This window comes from Seriola dumerili, unplaced genomic scaffold, assembly GCF_002260705.1.
Source record: "Seriola dumerili isolate Sdu_G_001 unplaced genomic scaffold, Sdu_1.0 BDQW01000321.1, whole genome shotgun sequence".
In the NCBI taxonomy this organism is placed as follows: Eukaryota; Metazoa; Chordata; class Actinopteri; order Carangiformes; family Carangidae; genus Seriola; species Seriola dumerili.
In genome coordinates, this window is record NW_019174576.1 from 2423209 (window position 1) to 2449945 (window position 26737).

At 40.9% G+C, this 26737-nt stretch overlaps 1 protein-coding gene across 4 annotated transcripts in view; it reads left to right on the forward strand.

The window, feature by feature from the left end:
- nlgn1 (neuroligin 1) overlaps nucleotides 1-26737 on the forward strand; it is a 285005-nt gene that overhangs the window by 2931 nt on the left and 255337 nt on the right. Inside the window, exon 2 of one of the 4 annotated variants that reach the window (XM_022759228.1) lies at nucleotides 20125-20138. The exons of the other annotated variants lie outside the window; for them this stretch is intronic. Coding sequence (XP_022614949.1) covers nucleotides 20125-20138 — 14 coding nt within the window. The remainder of the gene's footprint in view (nucleotides 1-20124; nucleotides 20139-26737) is intronic. 4 annotated transcript variants of the gene reach the window in all.

Below are 26737 nucleotides of genomic sequence, written 5' to 3' on the forward strand. Positions count from 1 at the left end.
CTCCCCTCCCCTCCTTCTCCTCTCCTCTCTCCTCTCCTGCCTTCTCCCCACCTCCGCGCTGGTCCTCCTCTCCTCTTCCTCCGTCCCCTCCTTATCTTTCCTACTCCTCTCCCCTCCTCTCTCCCTCCTCTCCCTCTTGCCTTCCTCTCCTCTCCTCTCCCCCTCTCCTCTCCCCGTCCCCTTCCTCTCCTCTCCTTCTCCCTCCCCTCCTCTACTCCTCTCCTCCTCCCCTCCCTTCCGCTCCTTCCTCTCTCCACCCTATCCTTTCCTCTCCCTCTTCACGACTCCTCCTCGTCCCTCTCCTCTCCCCTATACCCACTCCTCTCCTCTCTCTCCCCTCCTCTCCTCCCCTTCCCCTCCCCTCCCCCCCCTCCTCTCCTCTTGCCTCTCTCCTCTCCTCTCCTCTCCCCTCTCTCCTCTCCTCCCCCTCCCCTCCCCTCCCTCTCCCGTCTCCTCCTCCTCTTCCTCTCCCCTCTCTCCTCCCCTTCTCCCTCCCTCCCCCTCCTCTCCTCTTCCTCTCCCCTCCTCCCCCCCTCTCCCCGCCCTCCCGTCCTTCTCCTTCCTCTCCTTTCCCTCCTTACCCCTCCTCTCCTCTCCTCTCCCCTCTCCTCTCCCCTCCTCTCCCTCCCCTCCCTCCCTCCCTCTCCTCTCCTCCTCCTTCCTTTCCCCTCCCCTTCTCCCTCCTCCTCTCCTCTCCCCTCCTCTCCTCCCCTCTCCCCTCCCCTCCTCTCCTCTCCCCTCCTCTATGTGTCGCACACACAGATATGCAGAGTAGAAATGTGTTTAAAATGGGAGATTATAAAAGCTTACATTTTAGTCATACAGCATGGAGAATCATTATTATAAAACCCAGACAATCTCTTTTGGATTTTTTTCTTTTTTTTTTTTCTTTGGGTTTATGGAAAGGGGAGATTAGGTGTAGACAACAATGTATGTTGCACAAATGAAAAAAAAAAAAAAAAATCACAGTGGCAGATCTGTGGCCTTGTTACACTACAGCCTGCTCTGCTTGGGGTTTCTTTCTTTGTTTTTTGTTTACTTCCCTTTGGCTGTGCATTGAAAAAAAATATATATATATTTTTTGTGAAACATCAGGGAACCGCTTTGAACTTTGCATACAGCGCTGTCACAGCAAATACTTCATTAACCTAAGATTTATGCAGCTCAATGCAGTAAGTATGCCATAGGTAATTAAAGTGTACATAAATTAAATTAATATTAATGTATGTATAATGTATAATATATAATATAATGTATGTAATGTGAACAGTAATAATGAACCTCAGGTATGAAACGTTACAGTCGTAGAGATTCAAGGTTGAGAGTTAACCAGGAATGATTCTTTTATAGTTGCTTTTTAAAAACTGCTGTCAGAAGAGAAGCTTCGAGAAACGTTCTAGCTAATGTTTGTGCAAATGGAAGCTTAATACAATTATTACAGATGGGTGACAAATTAAAAGACCCGAGTAAGAGAATAATTGTGCGCAAATGTTTACAGGGCACTGAGTGGTTTCAAGTATGAACGCGGTCAGTGTAATCGTTTAAGAGGTCTCTTTGGTTGGGTAACTGTAGCTTGTCCTTAGATGGCCGCACATCCTCTGGCACATGTTTTTAGAATGACTGTGTGATATAAACCGGTACATTATCTGAAACAGTGCTTTCAGAAAAGGGTAGTTTTTACCCGCAGCCGCTGCTTTCTTGTAAGCTGCACACACTTTTGAAAAAGATGTTACACCAAGAGCACGATGGCCTCCACACCTGTCTGCAGCGATCACTGAGGAGCTGGCGGAGATGAACCTTTGCAAGAGCACGGTCAAATCTCATCACGTCCAGTTAAAAGTCATTTCTGTAGGTGTAATCTGTCCCGGCCCATTATTATATTGTAATAACCCATACTATGTATATTATATAAGAATTGCAGCGATATTTGATTTCACGTCTCATAGTTTCTAATGGCAATTGCATGTGCTAATAGGGAAAGCAGTTTGCCCTGTATGTAGCAAGGTGGAAAGTATGGTTGTGTGCTGTATCAAGTTTGACTTGCTTATCTATTTCTTCACTGTAGTTTACTTATCGAAGCTACAATATCTTGACCATAGCGTTGACCATAGCGTTGTTGGCACGCAAAGATATTGATAGATTAAAAACACAGACACTGTTTTGTAGAATCTAATCTAATATTGATGTTCTCGTCTGGTGATTGTCTGTGCAGGGGTGTGGGCGGCACACTGGGCCGCTTTTGAGCATGGCTTGAATACCAAAGTGTACAGTAACACTGACGCTGGCCATGAATGTCCTATTTAAGGCTGCACTTTTTCAAATGCATATTTGAGACCAGACAATAGACTGTGCCACAAAGGTTTCATCAAAATCTCTCTCGGGTCGTGAAAGAATCATCGTGTTAACGTGCCCGATGGAAATCTGCAGAAACAAGAGAGTCATTGTACGAGCACCGTCGACATTTAGTTACTGCGGGCATGTCATTCTAGTAATGATATCTACATACAGCATCACACAGGTTCTGATCGACAGTCAATTGTGCAGCTTTCTGGAGCTTTCCTTTACGGAGGCCTGTTTCTTGCATACTCCTCCGGACATCAGTCATTATCAATGACACACTAGCACAATGTCTAACCAGTGGTGCGTGGAGTGAGTGGACAGATCATGTTGAGTGACAGGGTAATTTCATGGCTAGATGTGTGCACAGTGATGCATTTGGTAACAGGGTTGGATTGCAGGAAATAGATTATCAGTAAGTCTGTCTTTTATAAAAGTAGCACTCTCAGTGCCACATCACTGCAGCTGTTTAGTGATAAAGAGAGCAGTTTACAGCTGTTGGTATAGGTCAGACACATAAGCTTTGTACAAAGGGAAACTTATGTCTGTAAGCTGCAGGTGCAGACTCATCATGAGTGAATATGTGGAGCCCTCGATTTCATATACTTGGGTGGAAATTTGGTAGTTATGCTTACAAAAATGTGGTGGAAATCCATAGGTCAATTCTTGAAAAGGTTGAGCAATTATTTAGACAGACCCACAGAGAACTGGCGGTTGACCACTTGGCATCGTTATGACATTTTGTTGTCTTAATTAATTAGGAATTTCACCAACATTCATAACCGCAGCCAACATAAGATGCTGAGCTTTCGTTGGTGTGCCTCTCGCCTGACCAAGAAAGAGAAAACAAAGTTAACAGGGGTAAGAAGGAGAGACGGAGACGGAGACGGAGACGGGCAGTGATGAAGAGCAGCGGAAAAAGGGCAGACTTGGAGTGATATTAGAGCGAGACGGACAAAAACAAAGTGAATCCAGGACACAAAGGCAGAGTAAATTGCAGTGGGAGTCATGTCTCGGTCCTCGTAAGGACCGATGTACTGTTCCCTGCTGGTTCAAACAAGTCTTCTGTTGTTAAAAGTGGTGGTATTTGATGCATCTTGGATGGAGTGTGGTCAGTTAGTTATCACATGCTGGGATGGTGGTCTCTGCAATGAGATCATTCACAGATGCATCCACAATTTGTTCCGAAAAATGAAGTAAATGCAGTAGTAATTCACTTCTCATTGATGACAGCTGAAAAGACAAAAAAAAAAACCAAAAAAAAACAGCAAAGAGTGAGTGACACAGAAACGCGTCTGACACGAGCAAATCGCTGCAAAAAGTATTTTATGTAAGGACAATATTCAAACTACAAAATGAACATGGATGAAAAAAATTCATTGACATTCTTTACAAATTCTCTTCACATATTAAAGCCAGAGACCCAGTCTTATCGACTGAAACTGAAACAGTATTGACACTGTTAAATACCGCAAATGTTTCTAAGCAATACTTGAAAAAACAGAACACAACAGGCCAGTAGTTAAATACCAATAAAAAAATTTGCTAGACCCGAAAACATTTTAATACTGTTAAATAAGAGCATTATTTATGATTCACTATTCATCTTGTCACAGTATTACAGCCCAGATTATTTGAAGAGGAAAACTTTTGCTTTTTCAAGCTAAAATGATTGATGCATGAGTCATTTGTGGAGGGTATTTATAGCTATGGGACCTCTGTAGGGCTGGAGCTCAGTACTTCTGGAGCAAAATGTGTAGAATCAAATAACGTTCCAATAACAGAAGATGACAGCAAATGATTCTTAGCTGTGTTTACTCATTCTTTGATCAGATACCCTCTCGTCCAAATCACATTTTTGTTTGTTTTTATTAAAGCTGCAGTATGTAAATATCGTTCAGTTGAAAACACGTCTTCATGTGGAGAAGTGCTGTCAGAGGCGTCTGAGACCAGACTCCAGCGTGAACAGCGTGGTAGCAGCGCAGACATAGTTTCTGACTGAGCCTCGACCTTCTAACCAATCACAGAAGGCAAAAGTCAGGGGTGGGCGCTCACAGCTGTCAGTCAGTACATGGACGTGCTTCTGGTCGACTGCTCGTGTGTGGCATCCTCCTTGCAAACCATACATTTCAGTTTTTGTGTCATTTTTCATGTCTTCAGCTGTAAAACAATAAATAAAAAAAATAAAAAAAATCTTTCATGCAGCAAAACTGGCTACAGGGTGGAGAGGAGTGGTTTGCTTTTGAGTCTCATTGAACATTTTGAAACGATCCCCAGCCTTAGCCGTACGCCTGCTATACAGCTGCAAAGATTAGCTGATTAGCGTGTTTTGCATTTTCAGATCATTTTTCTCTCCCTCTTGCCTGTTCTTTTATCATCAATGTCTCCAACTCAACCCACAGCTGACTGCAGGCATGTTCATGCCTCAACTCTGCAGGTTGTCAAAAGGCATTATGGGTAACAGGAAAGCAGGGGCTGATGCAAATGTACATGTTAGAGGGTGAAGGAAAGTTCAGGTATCACAAATTATAACACTTTGAATAATAACAGCAAATATATTAAGCATCACAAGCTGACAATATCAGGACAGAGCAGTGTCAAGTATATCAGAGCTGTTTTGATTGTTGGCTTGATACTAGGTTATGTTCACCAAATTTTGTGAGCTTCTGTCCACTAGGTTTTGAGCTACACGTTTTTGGTATTCGTGGCGCCACTTATGGATCGCGCTCAAAATGTTTCAGTAGTCCTTTTCTCAAACAACTCGTTAACAACTTATGGCCATTTTCATGCTAAGCCCCGCCCCTTGTGAAGTTTAATTGTCAATATCTTGAAAACTAAGTAAGATATCAACAAGCTTTATGTAAGCTTTTTTCCAGCGATTATTTACAGAAAATGTGATGGCAGTCAGACCCACAGTTTAGGAGGAGATGTCAAAGCTTTTCAAAAAAATTCAAAATGGTGGAAAATCCATCCTAGAGGTTCTAAGAGGTTTTGTGTAGATCTGGACTTGTGTAAAACCAAAGATGGGCAGACATCCATCCTAAACGTCTGAAAGTCGGGGAAAAAACATCAGCGTTTTTTGAAATGCACACAATCTTTGACAGGGGTGAGGATGGTACCGCTCTCCTGCTATTACAGCTGCAAAGAGAAGCCCTCCCACCCCTCCACCCCCACCCCAAAGCGCCGTCAACGCAGTCAACCTAGGGGAAACACTGCCCTATATGTTTACTTTATATTGAATTAAGCTGGGCTTTTAAAACCCAAACTAGGCCATTTATGCTGCAAACTAGGCCATTTCCCAGTGCATGTGCACACTGTTTAATATCTCAAACACTTCCGGAAATATTTCAACATGTTGCATTATTCTGACATTGTGTGCTATCTCCACTCCAGAGGGGTTTAGAATAGAAGCTCCATTGTAGATGTGAATTTCTTCAAGATGGAGACATCTTCACAGAAAGTGAATTTTTCACTGTTTTTCTACACGATTCCCCCTCTCCCTCCCCCCTGTCTTCTCCCAATGTCTCTTTCTTTCCATCCATCTTTATCTCCCTCTGAACAATTTAGCCTTTTCCCTTGTGTCTGTCTCTGTCTCTCCATCCATCCTGACCTATTCACCCTCCCACATCTCACTTTCCCTCTCTGTCCTTTCCTCTTGCTTGTGTGTTTTCTCTCTTACTCCTTGGGCTTTGTCCCAGTTTTGTAGGCGTTGAAGGAGGATCTTGTGGGAGGTGGCATGCACGCACACATGCACACAAAGACAAACAAAAAGAGTGGAGGAAATAGAAGGCAGGGATAGGCATGGCCCTTCTTGTGTTTGGGTCTCCCTTGAGGTGCTCTGTCACCTCCATTCACAGCTTAACTTCTGTGTTTCTTCTCAGGTTAGTATGTTGTGCTTGTGTGTGTGTGTGTGTGTAGATGAATCCATGGATATGGGTATGTGTGTGTGTGTGTGTGTGCGTGTGCGTGCGTGCGTGCGTGTGTGTATATATCAGGTGAATGTTGGGTTCTGTCCTGTCTGACAGGGTATGTGTCAAAGCTTGCCTGACTAGCTGTGCTGACTGCTGGGCTGGTGGGGGACTTGTCATTTTCAGCCTGGCCCTATTGGAACAAACAGAAACAAAAAGAGATACAGAGAGAGCGAGAATACATGTAATCTGGGCCAAAATCCTTTCTCTGCATTTAATTCTGCTTTTGTTCAACTTAGTTTTGGCCATGAGGAAATGACAATGCTGCATCTCCCCTACTGTGACACACTTTAAAAATTAGCTAATACTCAATACTAATGGGATGAATGTATTGTTTAGTCATATAATAGATAATAATAGTGACATAGATAATAATTCTAGCCTATTAATTTAAGTGTAATAGAATCCATGGATTTATTGAAAAATTACATAAAATTATTCCAATTTGTTGCTAATTTTCTCACCAAAGTATGAATGTAAACATTGTGCCACTCTGCCATTGGTTATTTTAAGCAACTTCCCATTTTGCTCTTCACTTTGTAATAGTGGAAGTATACTCTGAGCTGGCCTCTTGACAGCAATCTGTGTTGGACAGTTTTACAATGATGGAAGGATCCGGACAACTTGGCTTTGGTTGGGAACATCAATAAAAAAGTTTAGATTAACTTCAAAGGTACTCACAGATTTTACAAAGGAAGTTGCCCAACACTTGACACTCTGTGAGTAGCTGCTGATTACAACCCAAAGTGAAGTAAAAGATTTTCTTTTTCTCAACACCTGCAGTAATATATATAAAAAAAATGTTTGTATGTTGGTATTTGCCGTCTTTGCAATTGCTGATGTTATCTAAAGCACATCCTAACCACGAGAACCTCTCTGGAAAGCAGTAATAATTACTGACAGGGTGGTGATGACATGCACCTGAAGTTGCTGCTTGGTAGAGTAAAGAGTTTCCAGCTGGATATGTTTTTACACAGGTGGATTTTCATTTGGGAGAAAAGCAAGCTCTCTGTGTGTGATGGCAGTAATTATAAGATTAGACAGACTGACAGACCGGGACACTGATGGGAGAGAGAAGACCAGGACTCATAAAGTCAAGCCGAGTGCAGGTCAACTACACCTATAGGATTAGGTTTGAATATATCAGTATTGCATCAACAGGACAAAGCCCTATGAGAGGCAAGTAATGTTAATGTTTATCTCACGAGAGAATACTAAACAAAGTTTAATAAAATTCTGATGATTCTGCCGTTTCCGAACACGTGTCAACATCGGGGCTAAGATGACCGGAAAGTAGTGCAAGAGGAAACATCTCAGGATCATTAAAGTCAAGCTTTTCCATCATCTTGGAAGCATGAATGTGCTCTGTGCATTTCATGGCATTCTCCTCGTAGAATATAAGAACTTGTGTGCAAAATTTAGGAGGGTGAATTTACACGAATTGTGTGGATATGAGCAGCTGTGTTTGCCCTGCTGTCTGAAATCAACGTTACTCTGATATTATGGCATATGGCACAAACTTATTAAAACAAGTGCTGATACTAATACAACAGGGTAAATCACCATTTTTAATGGCAGTGTATCAGAGTAACTTTCTAGTATTGGTGTACTGTGCAACACTATACTGAATAATGGTAATTTTGTAACAGCAAACAGCTTTCTGAACACAGATTACAGTCAACCAAAACAAAGCAGAGAAACCAATTTACTTGATAGGGGAAAAAAGAGAAACTAAAATCCAAAGTACACTCAAATGTGATCTAGTTAATAATGGTGATTTTTAATTGGCAGAATGTTTCTGCTGTGCTGAGAACAGAGGCCAGATTGAACAGAGATTTCAGATTAATGTATCCAACATTTTTTTTATTCTCCCTGAAAGTTGATAACAGTCCTGCGTGGGCTGTTATTTACTCAATCTACTATTTCCAAACAACATTCACTTTTTTGAAGTCCAGTTTGGCACTTGCATGGCAACATGAAATCATGTATCAGTTGATCTTGAAGTGCTTTGAAATCAGACACATCGGCTCCTCCTGTATCATACAGTTGGAACAAACATCTGTCACGGCAAGATGTTACAGCAGGAAGAAAATCTAATTTATTTCTGCAACTGATTGCTTCTCAAGTTTGTCTCTGCCAGTTTATATGACATTAACATCACCTCAACTTTGAACCTTCATCAACACGATAATCAAACACTTCTCAATGGAAATGAAAAAAACTCAGTAGTTTTTAATTGGATATGCACTCAATCTGTTACTGCATGTTACAGCAGATATGAAGTGGTGGTCATTTTAACTAAATGAGGAAGTATTTTGTAGTTTGATGGTATATGGGCTGTCGTAACTCCGTGTTTGACTTAAGTCTCTTAATAGAAATCCAAGGAGACATTTGGGAGGACTAATGCCGAATAAATTGCCACCAATCACAGGTAAAGAGTAGATGAAAAACTCTTGATGTGTTATCTTCTGTAGCAGACTTCTGAAAGATATCAACAGTTCAAAAACAGTGTAAAAGCAACTCTCATAAAATTGCTAAAAGCAGAAGTCATGAAGTTGTGAAGTTGTTAAATATGTTTTTGAGCTTGCGCCAAACAGAAACCAAAGGTTAACCCTACTTTAAAGGTCCCATATTGCATAAAGGTAGATTTCCATGTTTTCTTTGATTATAAAACAGGTCTAGGTTCTATATTGATACTGTGAAAGTATCAAAGCGCTCAGTCCACAGAGAAATACACACAGCCTGTATTCAGAAACCAAGCCTTAAAATGAGCCGTCAGGACTTCCGTAACTTTTTGGTGTCACAACAAAGCAGCCACTCCCAGCCCACATGGACCCACCGTCCAACCTTGTAGGATTTGATTCCTCTGAGAGTTTTACCTGAAATCTGCTCTATTTTCATTTGATCAGTCAGAAAACAGTCAGCCTGAGAGAGGAGATGTAAAACTGCACTGAGATGGTTTTTGGCGCGTCAAAACCACAAAAATATCTTCTAGTGCATATCAACACTTCAAACAAAACACCAGAAAAGTGTAAAATATGGGACCTTTAAACCTGGCTTAATTACCATAACTCTGATCTTAAACCATAAAATAGTTGTCATGCAGAGATATTGTGGAAATTTAGAATTTAAAATAACCCAGTGATTGAACATAATCCAGGGTTTTGTACAATAATCAGTGTTTTGTCTTTGTTTTGTCGTGTTGCCCGCAGTTTTATCAGGATAATTAGATTATTCATTAACTGTTGAACAGGTCCAGTGCTTGAGTAGCCTCTTTGTTGCCTGGTCAGGGAAATGTCAAAAGGAAGATGGAGAGTATGACCTTGGCTGATTGTATAAACAGTTCTCCAAGCTTTTGTTTTTTTTTCCCCCAAATAGTTACACACACATCAGCATCCACCCACCTGAAGCCAATCCTGCACACAGAAACACACACACATACACATACATGCATACGTGTGCCTCTGCTCAAGGTGACAGCATTGATAGCTGCTCATACATATTCATGACTCTTGCATTACAATAAATAAATAAGCTGCTTTTTTTTTTTTCTTTCCTGAATATTAAATGAAGGACATTGAACCTTTGGCACACCACCAACACTCTCAGCCATTGTAGTTTCACAAATGACAGCCACAGCAACTGCACAGAAGTCAGGGATACAAATGTCATAACATTGCCCCATTTCTAAGATTCATTGCACAAAAAAAATCAATCCTTTCTTCTCCCCACCCTCTTTTCTTTAGCGCTCCGTCGCTGCAGCTGTAGCGGGGACATTTTGCCTCATGCATATTTCAGACACAGCATATTGTGAACAACACAGATAGACATGGCGTGGTGAAAAAGTAACAGCTTTTCCGATAGTTTCCATTTCACTCCTAGTTATTATTTATGGGGACCCTTTCCAAAACCACTATACAACTATGCATGAAGCTATTTGCTTCAGTGATGATGGAGAGGCATCCGTAAACTAACTGAAGGCAATAAGCCTCTGCACACAAGCCACAGGACGAAGGGAATGAGAGTTAATGGATGAATTATAACATTGTTTCTCTTGTACCATATTCTTGTTTTGGTCATTATACTTGTAAGGTGAATAGTATCTGTTGCAGTGTTCGTCAGCGATGTATTGTAATGGCAAACTAGAAACACAGCCTTGCGGTTGTATCCCTCCGCCAACCCACCAAGTTGCAGGATATATGGTCACAACCTCCCCATCTGAGTTACAGTATTAACAGAACATTATGATGTCACAGTGAAGTTGACCTTTAACTGTTTTGCTATGAAATATCACCACTTCATTATTTTATCCCGTTAGATAAGGCCTGACTGAGATATTGCGTTCGAGAATGGGATGGATGTATGGACGTACGTACAGACAGACGGACAACCTGAAGACATAATGCCTCCGTGCCATCAACATCCAGGGCTCACCTAGAATTGAAAAAGAGATCAAGAGGTTGAGTAAATAAATTGCTGCAAAAAAGTACAAATGTATAAGGTACAACTAATCATTTTTTAATCGTAAAGTAACATCATCATCAGATGACCTGACTCAGAGTGAGTGAGATGTGACTTAACTGCTGAATCATATCTATGGTTTTGTGGGCGATGGATTCGTTGTTCAGGTTTGTTAACAGAAGCTAATAAATGTTTTAACATGGTGATGATCATTGGCTTTGTTGGGTCTGAGCTCCACCTCATGAGCTGGACACCAAATATGTTGGATTTCGGTTGTCTATCAATTTATTGGCTATCATAAATTAGGAAAAATATTAATATTAAAAATATTAATATTAAATAACGACTTTAAAATTAATTAAAGTCCTCGGGGCACCAACCTAAACTAATAGGCAAAATAGCCAATATGGTTTTAGTCTCAATTTATTACCATTAACCTGGAACTCTGATTAACCATTAGTTTACTAACTATAACCAAATTACCAAAGCAACAGTAAGTTAAAGTTGAAGGATTGGAATTCTACAAAGTAGAGGTTGGCAATATTCACGCTTGTGCAACATTAAACACACCAGTAGTTATACTTAAAGGCATTTATTTACAATGGAGCAGAGTAAAACACCATGTCTAATCTAGTATATACAGGTGTGTGTATGTGTGTGTGTAGGTGTATGTGTGTGTGTCTGTGGGGTCGCAGACAAAGGCAAGATGGCCGATTCAAAGTGATCACTGTGACCACATGACCTGAACAAAGAAGACTACACAAGATGGCGGTAAACAAGGAAACTACTCAAAATGGCCACTGAGACCACCTGGGGTGAGTTTCTTTGTTAGTCTAGCTCATGTAATCTAAAGATACCAGGTTAGAGGGAGGTGGTTAGCTTCATGCAGGTTCAACAACAGGAGTCATAGCAGAATTAGCTGTTCCCCGCTAACCCTGCTATGCACTCCTGTTGCTTGGAAAATCAGCTGGCCTTGTGTCATAGCTGCTGATTCTGAAGAGAACTTGGTTCACTCTCAGTTAATCCGAAGCAGGTCGCTGCTGTTGAGAAGAGTGTTTGCAGGCTGCTGTGAGCAGGCCGGCGAGAGAGCTGGTTTCTCAGGTAGCAGAGCCGACCTGGGCGGGGGCCTTGTTGCCCTTTGAAGAGCCGAGAGGAGAGAGCAGGAACTGCTCTTCAGAGCAAGCCAAAAAAAGAAGAGAGAGAGGAGAGGGACAAGAGATCTGCTTTTGTTTGGTGACACCCTAGGGGGTCACATGTCACATGCTGACCCACACTGGCTGGCCACTGAGGTCCGTAGGGGGGGTCGGGGGTCGTCCCCAGGTGTGAACAGTGAGCGACTGTGGGGTGTGAGTTCCTTTGTCCAGTGGAGCAAAGAAACATCTGGTCTCTTGAATGACGAGTCCCAACAGCTTTTTAGTGACTGGCTGTAGCAGCAAACCACCCGAGTGTATTGAGCAAGTGTACACTTTGTTGCCTATAAATTAATATATAAATAGTATGCATTATTTTGTATATGTATAATAATTAATAATAAAGAAAAAAGGTAATAATATGAATAAATCAAAAATATATACATTAAAAAGGGTAAATAATATAATAAAATATGAAAAGTCATTAGTATGTATAGGAATTTTATGTATATTGTAATAGTTTCATATCTTTTGATGGAACTATTAAAGGAGGCAAGAGAATATTTTGTTTAACATTGTCATCTGTAGCTGTTAATTATTTACCTGGCTACTGTGCATGCTAATGATTTTGCATTTGGGGTTTGTTGCGCTCATGTAGAAGCAAGTTTTGCGTCATCTCTGAAGTGCACTTAATACTGAATACACAGTGCTGAAACAGCTACTGATGTTCTCACCATGACATGGTAACTAGACCACAGAGCTAATTGGTTAGACAGTCTGCATATTTCCTCAAGATTAACTCAGGCGTTCTTGGAGGCCTGTGCAAGCTGCAGCAAACATGAACCCTGATGTGCTGTGGTGCAGTCAGGCAGAAGGAAAACTACTGGCTGTCTTTAACATACATAACGGAGCTGTTTACTCTGTTAGCGCTTTTTGCTGAGAACATATGATTGTTGAGATTGAGTAAGAATAGCATCTCTCGAAAAACTTGCCTGACTTTTTCATACATCCAAAAGTTATTCTATTAATCATTTTCTTTATGAAAACAGGAAGCCGTCCTCCAACATAGGTTTGATATTCTGTGTGCCCTGCGTTCCATGGGATCCTGCAGCCGCCTTCAACAAGCTGTATTTTAGTACAGGGGACTATGAATGAAATCTGCTGTTAGGGGGCTGCCAAGTCCCTTTAATTATGCTGTGATGTTAAATTAGGTATGTATGAATAGAACAGGCTGCATGTTAAAACCTGGCCTCGTGCCCAGGTCCAATGTCCCCATAGATACATATGGACTACCGCAGCTTCCCAGTTCTTCACAGGGCTTGTTGGCACAGTGAAGTGTTGTGGTGACAGCTAAGTGTCACAATTGACATCTATGTTGCAAAACTAACATTAGTACCAGTTAGCAAAATGAAATACATGGGAATGTGTATACAGTTTTTTCTGGCCTCACCATATATCTGTTTGCACAGTCCAATGCTTTTTGTGTAAAGATAGACAACTATTGCTCTGACAGGTGTGCATGTGTATGTTCGTATGTATGTAGAAGTCAATTGTTGTTTGTGTGTGTGCATGGAAAAGTAAATAGATAAGATGATGCTCAGCCAGATGGTGTGTATGTTGGATGCTCAACACAGAGGCCAAAGTTTCACCTTGGCTTGGTAATGAGACAGGGAGTGGTGTGGTAGCAGTGGGCTGGTTATCAGAATAGAAAATATCGAATGAGTTGTGAATGCATACTTTCTTCGACTTACATTGCTGGAATGTCAAGTTAACACGTTTTCAAGGATTTTAGTGTTTTGTTTTTTTTTTTGGTGTAGAGAAGGTCTTACAACGCCAAACATGACCTTGTGACAGCAAGAAAATAAATAGATAAACAATATAAAACCAACAAAAAAATCACATTGACACATTAGTGCAGTTTTGAAGTAATTTTCCCAAATGATTTAAATACTGTAAATGCTCTCTAGTGAACTTTTATTCTTTTAATTTCCAATTTAAATATGCCATTTATGTGACTATGGCAATTATTTTACAGACAGGGAATGTGTAATCAAATACGAAAGTGTTTTTGGCGTTTGGACACGCACAAGAAACTAAAAGCCTGCATATCTCTGCCTCTGCTGCTTCATATTGGGCCGTCTGTCTCCGGTGAATCCACCAAAGTGATGGATATGCAACGCTGAATCACTGGAAATCCTCTTTTAAAAATTAAAGATATAGGTGAGAAAATAACCAACATTTTAACAATCATACTGCTTCTGTAAATGTGTCTTAATAAGATTATTCTGACTGGTTTTGATGGGTTGACAGTAAGAACTTAGTGCCCAAAAAGACAACTACAGTAGAACCAGTCCTATAAATGCGAAGGTTACTCTTTCAAAATTATTTAGCGTGCACAAGCAACTTAGCACCTTTGTTGCTAGGTTTACAAAGTTTTCAGACCCCTTTAATGCCTTTTGAGACAAACCTTACTTTCTGAAGATGAGAGTCGCCAGGATTGCCCTGCGGTTGCGAGCTTTAGCTTTCCCCCTGCACACCTCGCCATGCCGACAGCAGCTGACGTGAATGAGCTTCTAACTTTTTCTCTGAGTGAACATTTTACAAGTAAATATTGCTGAAATCTTTGTCTTTAATTTATGTGTGCGGTGAATTTATCTTTTTATGTCACGGTTATAACATGTAGACTTTATGGTCTGTGTTTCAGTCACTATTTCATACTTGTTCTGTTGTCTGATAACAGAAACTGAAACATGTAACCTGTGCTGCATTGATAATGTGGCTGTGTTAAAATACTGTATACGTGAGCACAGAGAGCATAGGAGAGAAGCAAACGGACGGAGGGCTGAAACTAGCTGACAGTAGGCAGAATGCAAATGTGACGCGGTCCAGCCACATGCTAGGTTCTGATCATGGCTTGTTAAGCGTTTAAATTCATCTCTGATGGCGTGGTGAAAAAGTAACAGCTTTCCCAATAGTTTCCATTTCACTCCTAGTTATTATTTATGGGACCCTTTCCAAAATGGCTATACAACTATGCATGAAGCTATTTGCTTCAGTGATGATGGAGAGGCATCCGTAAACTAACTGAAGGCAATAAGCCTCTGCACACAAGCCACAGGACGAAGGGAATGAGAGTTAATGGATGAATTATAACATTGTTTCTCTTGAACCAAATTCTTGTTTTGGCCATTGTACTTGTAAGGTGAATAGTATCTGTTACAGTGTAAGTCAGCGATGTATTGTAATGGCAAACTAGAAATACAGCCTTGTGGTTGTATCCCTCCGCATATACCAGGCACATGCTAGGTTCTGATCAAGGCTTGTTAAGCGTTTAAATTAATCTCTGAGTATATGCCTCTCTGAGCATACAAGTGTAAATACAGTAAATAATGTCCACCTTCAGTCTCCTTCTTCCATTCTCTGTTTGCAGTTAACTCACACATGAGCAGATGAAAAGTCATTAGCTCTATCCCAAATTGCTACCTAGTGTCTCATCTGTAATATTTATGTGCTGCACTAACAAATACAGAAGCATGACAGAACAGCTTATTGCCACAATGAGAAGTAATGAGATGTAATTTGGTGTTGCACTACTACATAAATCATTTAAAGCCCTGCAGTCATATTCACTCTAAAGGTGCTCTATAATGGACCAGCCTTGGCATTAATCGATGTCTCACTTTCTGTCTCTCTGTTGCTGCCTGTCTATTTACTCTGTATTTTCAAACTCAGTTCTAACATAGTTTTTTCATTCAGGATTGTGACTTTGGAATGTCACTATGGATTATTGTGTTTATTGAATGGAATGACGTGTTTTATAAGACCACCGGTGGTGACATTATTCCATCTTGGAGCTTTCACTGCTCCAGCACAATAAATGGTGGCACAACAACACACTAATGGAGACTTCACCATTCAAATAATTTGACTGCAATTGCAAGGACAATAATTGAGTCTTATTGTTAATTGTTAATCAGCTCTATGTATCAGCTTTAAAAGAAAAATGACAATCACTGTTGTAACAGTACCTGTGAGATATGAACAACTTGAAGCTATGTTACTGGAAGAGGCTGAAACTACCAAAAGTAAAATCATTCCAATCAAGCGACATATAGACAAGCAAACAGCTGACAAAGATCGCTGTAAAACACATATTACATCATGGCACCACTTGAGGTCACTTTGTAAATAGCAAAACAGGGATGATGATTGTTTAAATAAAATATATGCCCACTGGCCCTTTAATGATGGGCACTAAAAATATATAGTAGCTGGAAAAAAAAGAGCCAAACTCCTAATTATCCATCTCATTCCCATACCGTTGGCAACCTAACCTAAAGGGTTAGTTCAGATGTTTGATGTGAAGTGCTATGGGTTACTGATCAATTACACCCCGATGTCGCCGCCTGCTAGAGGCTGGCCAGACAAATAATGAACATCAGCAAATGAGGCCAAGGTAACATTATCTCCACAACAAACTGTCCAGCTGATGCTCATTTTTGTCACACACAAAAGTGAACACCAGACAGCAGCATTGGCTTGAAGCCTGTAGGGTAATCCATTTTGAATAGCACAGGGATATACATATATACACTCAGTTGGCAGTTCAAGTCCGCCTAGCCACTACTAATGCAGTCCAATACAGCAGTCCTGCATCAAATCCTCCCTTCATGAAGGATATGATGTTCAGTTTTCACAGGAATTGTTTTAGAGAGGTGTTGACTCGACAGTATGATAATTTTTAGGATGTAGTTTGTGATGTTGTTGAACTGTGTTGTATTATGCATTGAGGTGCTTCTGTTGTTCAGCCCGCCCTCACTGATATAAATGAGCCTGACACAATAATAGAAACATCTGTCCGGTTGATTTTCCTCTGGAGTTTAGTGGTTTCATCTCACTTATTAACAACCACAGCGCACAGTACTGCTCCATAGATGCTGCCTGATGGACTGGTGCAGACTCAGCCGTGTGAACATGCTTACAGCTATAGTCAAGTGAAATTTTAAGGTTAGTAAAGATGGATATGACAGTCTGGGCTGGGAACGGATAAGTGATGAAATTAACAAATTATCCAAAAAAGGAAGAGAAAAAAAAATCACTTTTAAAATGTATTTTTTTATTATCTGCTGTTGACCCTTTCAGGCAGTGTTTAATTCCAAGCTGTGTACAGCAGATTTACCAACTAAATGGGTGCGCAACCAATTCTAAATTTAGTAGTCATGGAGAATGCTACTTGGTCTGTGAAAATAGTTTTAGAAATAACTTCTTAGGCCCAGGAGGGGCTGAGAAACCTAAGAAAATATCCCTGATGATATTCTACGTTTATAACCATGTTGGTTGGCCGGACAGTCCACAGATACTCATGGCTCCGAAACCACATATCCTGACGACTTTGACGATCCTCCAACTTTTCCCTCTAGCGCATTCATGAAGTTGGAAGTTTTTTAGTCTAATGTCTTGTCAATTATTGGATGAATGACCATAAAATTTGGGACATATATTTTTGCCCCCCCTCAGGATGACTTCTAATTACTTTGGTGATCCCCTGGAATTTCATGTAGCACCATCACCAGGTCAGAATTTGAATTTGTCAAGTAGTTTGGTTTATGAACTGCAGCACTAATCAGCCTCAACTGTATTTTGTGTTTAGTGCTACTTAAAGAATGTTAGCATGTTAGCATTGTCAGTGTGAGTATATTAGCATGGTGATGTTAGCGTTCATCTCAAAGCAGCGCTGCGCCTAAGTACAGCCATGCAGAGCCTATGGCAGTTAACAGAACATCTGCATTACAAACTGGGCGTGGAGTTTGAAAGATACGGATATCAAATTGCATTAATGGCATAGGAATTGGGGTTTTTGGAGGTTGATCCATCTTGAGTCCTGAAAGTGAGGATATCGCAACCTGAATTCATTTCAACCATTGTTGCAGCTTCTAAAGTGGTCTTTAAAATTCCAAAGGTGTAGATAGTTAATGTTATGGTTGAGGGCGTGGTTGCAGATGTAGGATTGAGGAGGACTGAGATGACCAGCACTAAGGCCTTCAAGGGTCAAGCTGAGTCACTGCAGCTCCCCTGTTGTTCAGGGTTTCAATCATTTTTTACCAAGCCTCCACATGTTATCATGCATTCTGAATTTGCTTCCTCTCTCCTTCGCTCTCCCTCGACCTGTCTCCCTGTCTTTATCTATTTCTCCAGAGAAATTTATTAGGAAGTCGACATCATTAAGTACCTTGACTCATGTGCTGCTGGGCTTTAATGTTTAATTTCACACCAAACGAGGGGAGGAGGTTGGAGAGGAGGGGGAGGAGGAGGAGGAGGAGGAGGAGGCAGAACGAGGTGAGAGTAGAGTATTACACAGGTGGATATGTTTGCTAATTTTATGTGTGTGTGCGATCACTAACCAAACCATAAATCCGTCGCTGTGAGGACATTTTCATGTCGGTTGTCACATGCTACTTCTTATTACCTTATTCACAGACATTCCTGTGTACTGTGTCCTTGCTACCACTTGGACAGCAACACTAACTGTGCATTGTGTCTGAAAGTTTCGGTTGTTCGGTTGTTGTGAGTTTTGAGCATCAGTCCTTTTGTGCTGCTAATTCTGAAGATGCACTCAGCTGCATGCAATCAGTCCTAACGCGTCAACAGCTGTGTTTAATTAAGCTCACGCTATTTCAGTAGAGATTGTGCTCATGTAAAGACCTACTCAGGTAAAGACCAAGAGTCCACGCGTGTGACTCCACAGAGAAAGGCCAGCAACAAGGTAAATAGTCCTATTTACCCTGAGTGCTTAAACTCTGTCCATACTTTTAGGGTTGAGGTTAGAATCAGGTTTAGGTTAAGGTTGGGGTATGCATTAAGTCAGTGAGCCAATGAGTCTCACAGCTATAACTTGTGTGTGTGTGTGTGTGTGTGTGTGTGTGTGTGTGTGTGTGTGTGTGTGTGTGTGTGTGTGTGTGTGTGTGTGTGTGTGTGTGTGCATTTCTGTACATATGCTGATCATTATAAATCCAGTAATTAGCCTCACCAGTGCATTGAATCAGTGGCTCTAATTGGACCCTTAAACCCACTGCCACTCAAATGTCTCATTGTACAACACATAAAGATGCTGAACACACACACACACACACATATATACAAATACACATTGTGCAGTATTGAATCTTCACAAACACACATACTCACGCCAAGATAAATAGTGTGTAAGGCCCGGTGTGCTCAAAGATGATGTGCTCAATATTCACTCATTACAAATAACATCCACCCTCTCTCTCTCTCTCACACACACATCCAGAAGGGGACACAACCGTTTTGCTTAGAATGCTATATCAGATATTAGATCAGAATTCAAGGGCTGTGTGTGTGCGTGCGTGCGTGCGTGCGTGCGTGTGTGTGTGTGTCCGTGCGTGTGTGTCAGCACATTGGAGACAGCAATAGACACCTCAGCAGCTTCAGATACACAGTAACTGTCAATAAGTCATCACTTCTTTCATTAAGCATATTGGCAGCTGGTCAATAGGGTGTGTGTGTGTGTTTGCGTATGCACGCATGTTTGCGTGTGTGTGTGTGTGTGGTCTCTTCTGTTCCTGCTTGTTCAGTAACTGTGGCTGTGCTGTTTTTGTTCATTCAAGGCCCATTTACCCAGTAAAGTTGTGTGTGTGTGTGTGTGTGTGTGTGTGTGTGTGTGTGTGTTGTATAAGCCCACGCAGATGGAAATGTAACACCTAAGGATGAGTCTCAGCATACAGTGTGTGTGTCTGTGCTGACAGGTAAAAGCAAAGGTGATGGATAATGTGTGGTAGGGTGTGTGTGGGTGTGTGTGTGTGTGTGTGTGTGTGTGTGTGTGTGTGTGTGTGTGTATCCAGAGGGGGAACTGACGTAGGCGGAGGAGATGAAGTATTAAGAGACCACTGGTAAAAGGAAAAGGTGGGGGTGGAGACTGAACACAAGCTAACCATGATCAAGAGATGAGAAGTGAGGTAGTGGCAACTAAATGAATGATCTCTCATGAGTGATCTTCTGGAGAAAGCCTCTCTTTTGTTTAAATTGTACACTGTTAAACATCGGACGGCTCTATTACTGCAGTCTTCCTCTGACTATTGCAAATAGCACTGTTGTGTTTTCCTGAGGTTCAAGTCCTCTTTGCTGTGTGATGTTTTCGGTGCCCGGGGCACAGAACGCAGGCACGAGGAGAGCCACAAAACACGTGGCAGATTCATTCAAATGAGGCAACACGAAGAGAGTTGTCTGTATTTTATTTTAGTGGTTAGATATTGCACTGAGAATAGAAAATCACATCTGTTTCTGTGGCAAACTTGCTCCACTAGCACTCTGGTTATTTTTGCCAACAAGAGCAAACTTAATAATGTGCTGACATTATGGAATAATGATTCAAAATGTAAAGAATTAATGTTACTTAAGCGTTCCCCGGACACTAGATGCATTTAGATTGGCATATAATGTTAGACTGTTGGAAATGCAGTCTGCATCTATTTGCATTAATCTATGCTTAACCTATTTGTACTTAATTTATTGATATGACTTAAACTGCTGCGTTGTACTGTATGCAAAGCTTCTCCTGCAGCTCGTTAAATACCTGCAGCAGCTGATTTGTTAAATGTAAATCCACGAACCACCATTTGAGAAGTGCGCTCTTGATACGCATTGACAGTATCCACGACACAATGATTACCTTGATTAAGTGTATGTCAGCCTCACACACCTCTACACATTTCTTAATTGTCAGTTGCATCTGAAAAGTATCCTACATGTTATGCAGGAGCTGTTAAACTACCACAGCTCATTAATCCTGCATCACCATCAACCTAGGTTTTCTAGCAAAGTTGGCATCTTGTGTTTTTACTATTGAAACAGACAATTACAATATGATTTAACAGCGTAAAACAGAATAAATACTGCTGAACTGATACAATTCTTCAAACACTTAAATAGATTTATACTCTTTCGACAACATTTCATTTATTTCTTGCAGATTATAGGTCCTGTGTCACTGTGCCTCTCTGACCCCGCCTACACAACAATATGAGCTCTGATTTTCAGAGCTGTGAGCAATGATGTGATTGGCTGAGAGTGTATTTATTACTGATTGAACCTTGTAATCTATTGTCCACTTTCCACTTACATATCTGAACCTGATTATTCGAGACGGTCCAAGACCTCTCGCTTTGCACTGTTTTTGCACTTGCAACACTAAAATGGAGCCCTCACTAGTTATTCAGAAAATATTGGAATTGGACCTTAAGATCAGTCAATCCATAACTTAAGCCCACGGGGGATAAGAAGCTGTTGAGCGTGTGTGTGTGTGTGTGTGTGTGTGTGTGTGTGTGTGAGTGTGAACAACCTTTGTGTTATTCTTTGAAATCTTATTTTTTGCGCTTATTTATCCTTTTCTCCCTGAGCCTTGACAAGGCCTTTTGCATGCCGTGCAAGTGTAATATCCCTGAGGGATCAAACTCAGCCGCTGTGGTCATTGTGCAATGTCTAAAAGTCGCCGTCCGAACACAAGGCGAGTTTTTCTTTATCGCTGAAAAGCTGACACTTTCTTAAATCTTCAAGGTTTTTTCTCCGATGGAAGCGATATATTGATGCCACAAGGGAGAAGCTGCAGATGGACAGGCACTGCAGCGGCTGTCGGCAAACTCAGGGATTGTTGCCTAGGTAGAAAAATAGAAGAAAAGAGGATAGATGGTGTTGATTAAAGCAAGAGACTGAGGAAAATGGAGGACTTCAAAAACTATAAAAGAAATGTAAAATACGCCAAAATGAATGCCCCAAAAATATGAACCACCTACATTCATCCTTGATATACGATGTGTATGAATTTCCTTTATTCAGCTGAAGAATTTAACATCTTAGCTTTCTTCCCCACAGCATGTGTTCTAGTTGTTAAACAGATATGTGCACTTGTGTCTGTGTTTCATTCCACATCTCCCTCAGATGCAGCACGCCTCTCTCTCTGCTCAGTCCCAAGAGGTTGAGAGACATGCTAACTTCAGGTTAAAAACCTTGGCAAGCATACGTGCATTTACATAACTACATGCAGCAGCAGCACAATTCTCTATCTGCTGCGCTTCCAATTAGATGGCTGATACATTTATTTAGGAACTGTACCAAGAACAGTCTAGCCGATGTTTTGTTTTATAGATGGATAGATGGGTCGATAGATGGATAGATAGGTGGATATTCAAATGAAGCTCATTGTTGTGCTGTATAGGAATAGCATACTGATTTCTTGTTCACGTGTCTTTTATGTTTGTGTGTGTGCGCTTTCATTGCCTCTCCCATGTGCAGCCTCTTTCTAGTTTTCCCCAGTGTGCTCCCGGATTAGGTGCTTCCACCAGTTAACGTACCACATCAATAATTCTATATAGGGAAATGCAGGGAGCAGAGGGAATGAGAGAAGGTTAAGGAAATGGAACAAAGCAAGAGAGGGAGGAGGCGTCAATCCACTACATACTAAAATCTTTGCATCTGACACCATTTACCACCAAAACCTTTTAAGTCTTCCAGTCCTCTGATGTAATCTTGTTTAATTATTTCTACACAAGGATCCAAAGCAGGAGAACCTGGAGCGCATCCATGGTTTGCTTCACAGCTGAGGGCGTGAGCTTCAGAGCAGCTTCAGTGCTCCGGCGCTCTCTGTGGAGTCTGTGTTGAACTCTACTGGAGGGATTGAAGAGCACGTCCTAGTTCCAGACCAATTGTTGCACAACCTAAAGTTAACCGCTCCTGGCAACCGCTAGCACTCACTACCGAGTAACGTACCCATCCTACCACAACTGACAGCGGTAGGATGGATACGTTAGTTGGTAGTGAGTCATTAGGCCAAAACAAAATAGCCCTCCCTCCAGGAACGAAATTGGCAAACAAGAACACAATGCCATCCTGAACGGATGAAGTGAAAGGGAATAGGCTGAATAGGCTGAAATGATATTATAAATATGTTCCATGCAACATACAGAAGCATGTCAGCAATGGTCCGTGTTAGTATGAGCAGCCAATATGGAAACAACCACATTTTGTGTCCACACTGCTGTTTGGATCTGTGTGCAGAGGAGTGTATAAAGGCATTAACCAGTTTTTAAAATCTCTTAATAAATGCGTTGACATCTGTAAAGACCCTAGCAAATTATTTATATAATTTCTGTATTTCTATACTCCAGTGATCAATATGAAAGCACATGAATTTATTAAGTTTCTCCACTCACTTATCATTATTTCATTGGATTTGTTATAATTTGTACAGTGTTTGTTCCACATTGAAGATGCCAGTGTTTACAATGAAACCAGCTGACATATACCAGCATTATCTTAACATACAGTATAATGAAGTATAAAAAGAGATTAATATTCCCTCCAATATGCCCAACAGATGCGTGTTACACAATTTGGAAGCCCCTCAACTGATGTCCATGAGCCGGGTGGAAAGAGACTCGAAGTAATTGGAAAACAATGAGAATGAAAGACAGAGAGAAGAATAGGTAAAAAAAAAAAAAAAAAAAACGGGCGTACAAGAGATGCGAGAGGTAATGCATCCCCCCCCCCTCTGCACAGCTGGGCTCTCTGTCATGTCGGCCCGTCACATGGGATCTGGCTAGAAATACTAGTTTCCTCCGTCTCCTCCAGAACAGAAAATAGGCCACATCCTGTTCGACACAGCCATGGCATGCCACTCTTTCACAGTAGAACATAAAACACTATATAGGACATAACGACACAGCTTCAAAGAGAATCGCTCAGCGTGTAGGGATTGTATCAGAAGATCACTTGTTACACTGTGTGCATCTCCACATGCCGGTAGTATACCCATGGATTGTGGCTATGATGCAGTTTTAAGGCTTTAACGGTCGTGAGTTGTGACACCGCATTGAAAAGTTACCTGTACTTAACTCAAGCTGTTTAAGCTAACTTTAGTGCCTGAAGTGCTAGCTGTTGAAGTGTGTTAGCCACTCCAAGAAACCCCAGGAGGTAATGTGATGTGATTTTCGGGACCAGACTTTAGATTAGATCGTTTCCTTTGAAGTGAATGACAGCACTTAGCATGTGGTGATAGTCACGGTGTTTTCAAAGATAATCAGCAGCTTCTTTTTGTTTCTTTTTTTTTTTTTTTTCATTTCGTTTGAGGGTTTACTGAAAGGACTGAAAATGGACCACACCCCCCAAAAAGTCTGATTATCAAATGCTGAATCTGTAGCTGTTACTTGTTAAGTTGTTGTAATGATTTAATTTTTTCATAAATCCTCAAAAAAATAATTTCAATGTTTATGTTTTATGTGAAATATTGTGTGTATACACTGAGAAAAAAAACAAAAAAACTTTTATTAAATGGATTGGGATGAAATTCAAGAGTAGTCCATTGAAATGATAAGTTTCCGTCCCCCAAAGGAAATAATAGTGATAATATTAATAATAAATATCATCAAGGTGTTAATATATCTGAAAATGAAAATTTGTTTATCTTAATGTGTCTGTTGCAAAATCATAATGTGTTTCTCAAAACACATTATGATCCTCATGACAATTACTCAGCATGCAACAATAAAAACCTTGGCAGGATAGTCGGGATAGATTAAAGATGATCTGATATGAGGGAAAATATTTTATATGTGTATTATTTATACATGGTTTTGAGCTGCAGACCATTTATAACAATAATTTAAAAAAAAAACAGGCACCATCTTTGCCTGACACGATTGTGGTATAACCTCTCCGTCATTTCAGAAGGGAGCCTATACATCTCACTGAGCTCGTTCAGCACCTTTCCTATGATGGAATTTTGTAATGATAATTATCACAATCCAGTGTTTTGGCCAGTCCAACTATCAAGGGGTTTTACTGCGCTTGGCTGGTGTTCGCGTGTCGTACACCGGTGGTCGCAGTGAATATCAATGTGTAATAGAAATCTATCCAACTTGATATTTAGGAGTGAAAGTTGACCCCCCCCCCCCCACCCCCACCATGTGTCGCCACCTTATTGTTTGTTTTAAATTATATACGTTACATACATAGGTTATATACGCGGTAAACAGTGTAAGCCACTCTTAGTGTCTTTGCCATGTGAGCTCTTGCTCTCCTCTCTGTTCTGTCTGAAATCTGAAGTGGCAAACTCACTTATCGATCAACCTTTTGTAACCACAGCTGTCTGATTGGTTCCATTAAAGGCTGGAAGCTGAGGTGATTGTTGGAGCAGAAAACAGGAGGCCGGTATGAGGACTAATTATGAACTGCTCTGAAAGCAACTGGAATTTAAACTAGTAGGAGTTGGATTAATTTAAACATGGATTGAACAGGTTGATTTGTTATAATCAACAACAAACAAGTCTTGTTACTTTGTTTGTTTGTTTGTGATGTGATGGCGGATTGATGGTGGTATTGCTTTTCATTTGTTTGAGGAAGAAAAACCTGAAAATAAACCAATCTGAAGGAGGGGAGCGACGGGAGCTTTTAAAATGATGAGTCAGGAATGAAATGTGTTTGTGCCTTCAGGGCCAGAGCGTTTTTTGTTTTCTTTGGCCCGGATGTTGATGTGGTAAAACAGGGTTTATGTCTTTCCCCTTAAAGGTTGGCTGTGGTGGTTTTGCACAGCGTGTCAATTAAATTTATTTTTTGTTTTGTAATTTCACTCTCTCTGGCGCTGACACCACAGACAGAAGCCAGGGTATAGAGGTGTGAAGTGGGAGTTACTTTGGGCACCCAGAGCTCTGGGATCCAAAGACACAGTGTGTAACTTCTGTCACTGGGGGGTCTCTCAACTAAAACACTAACAAAAGACGGAGTTTGGTGACGTTGTTAAGTAGCGTGGGATCATGGGAACTGTTGTCTTCACCACCACTGCCGTCATTGCAGTCAGCTTCTCTGGGTTAAGGTTGTTCGGCAAACGCAGCAGATCGTCTTGGAGGTGCTGGGAGCTGAACTGGAGTTAAAGTTTGCTCAGCTCGCTTCTCTGATAACTTGAGATCCGATGACTAAAATCCTTCACCTGGTTAAAATATTTACCTTTGAACGGCAGGTAGAGAAGTATCCCAAAACTTTTCAAAATCCATGTTACAAAGCGCATGACAAAGGCAGCAATAAATTAGATGAGACAAAATCAATAGATATAGGTAAGAGAAGAAAAACAGACAAAACAATTAAGACAATTAGGTGTATAAAACCAATACAATTATTTTTTTTTTTAGAAAAATACACCTGGACTCCTGTGTTCAACTTGCCAGGTTCAGATTCAAGGATGTGGGCTCAAACGTGTCATACTCTGTATTGAGACGGACCTAATGTAGGATAACTGCCAGCTGAGGCGGCCCCAAGGCTCGAAAGACCATGAAACTCTACCTGTTGAATCAGCAGTACAAAATATGAGAAGGGTTAGGGTTAGGGTTTCCTATGCTAGGAAAGAGCTGGTTCTTCAATAAAAAGTCAAAATTAGAAGCTACAGAAGTCACCTACACCTCTGAAGGTGCATGTAAGAATAAGAATAAGGGATACAGCATGCTGAAGCAAAGACCATACATTGCTAAAACCACATAAAACGTTGAAGCAGTTTAAATCAGATCAGTTTCACATTCTGGTTTTGGATGAGTTTTAACAACTACAGTGTTTTCCTGCCAATTGCAACAGCACACTAAATTTTCCACAGCTCTGATCTGTGCTGTTGAATGGCTTCTTCTCATGAACAGGATCTCTGAAAAACATAGTTGAAATAATTGAAACTGATGGCCACAGCGTAAACCTATAATACGGTTATATTACCTGGAAGACATCTGTGTTTCTGTACTGAAGAAATCATCAAAAGCAAACATTTAAATGGGAATTTACAGCAGTTAA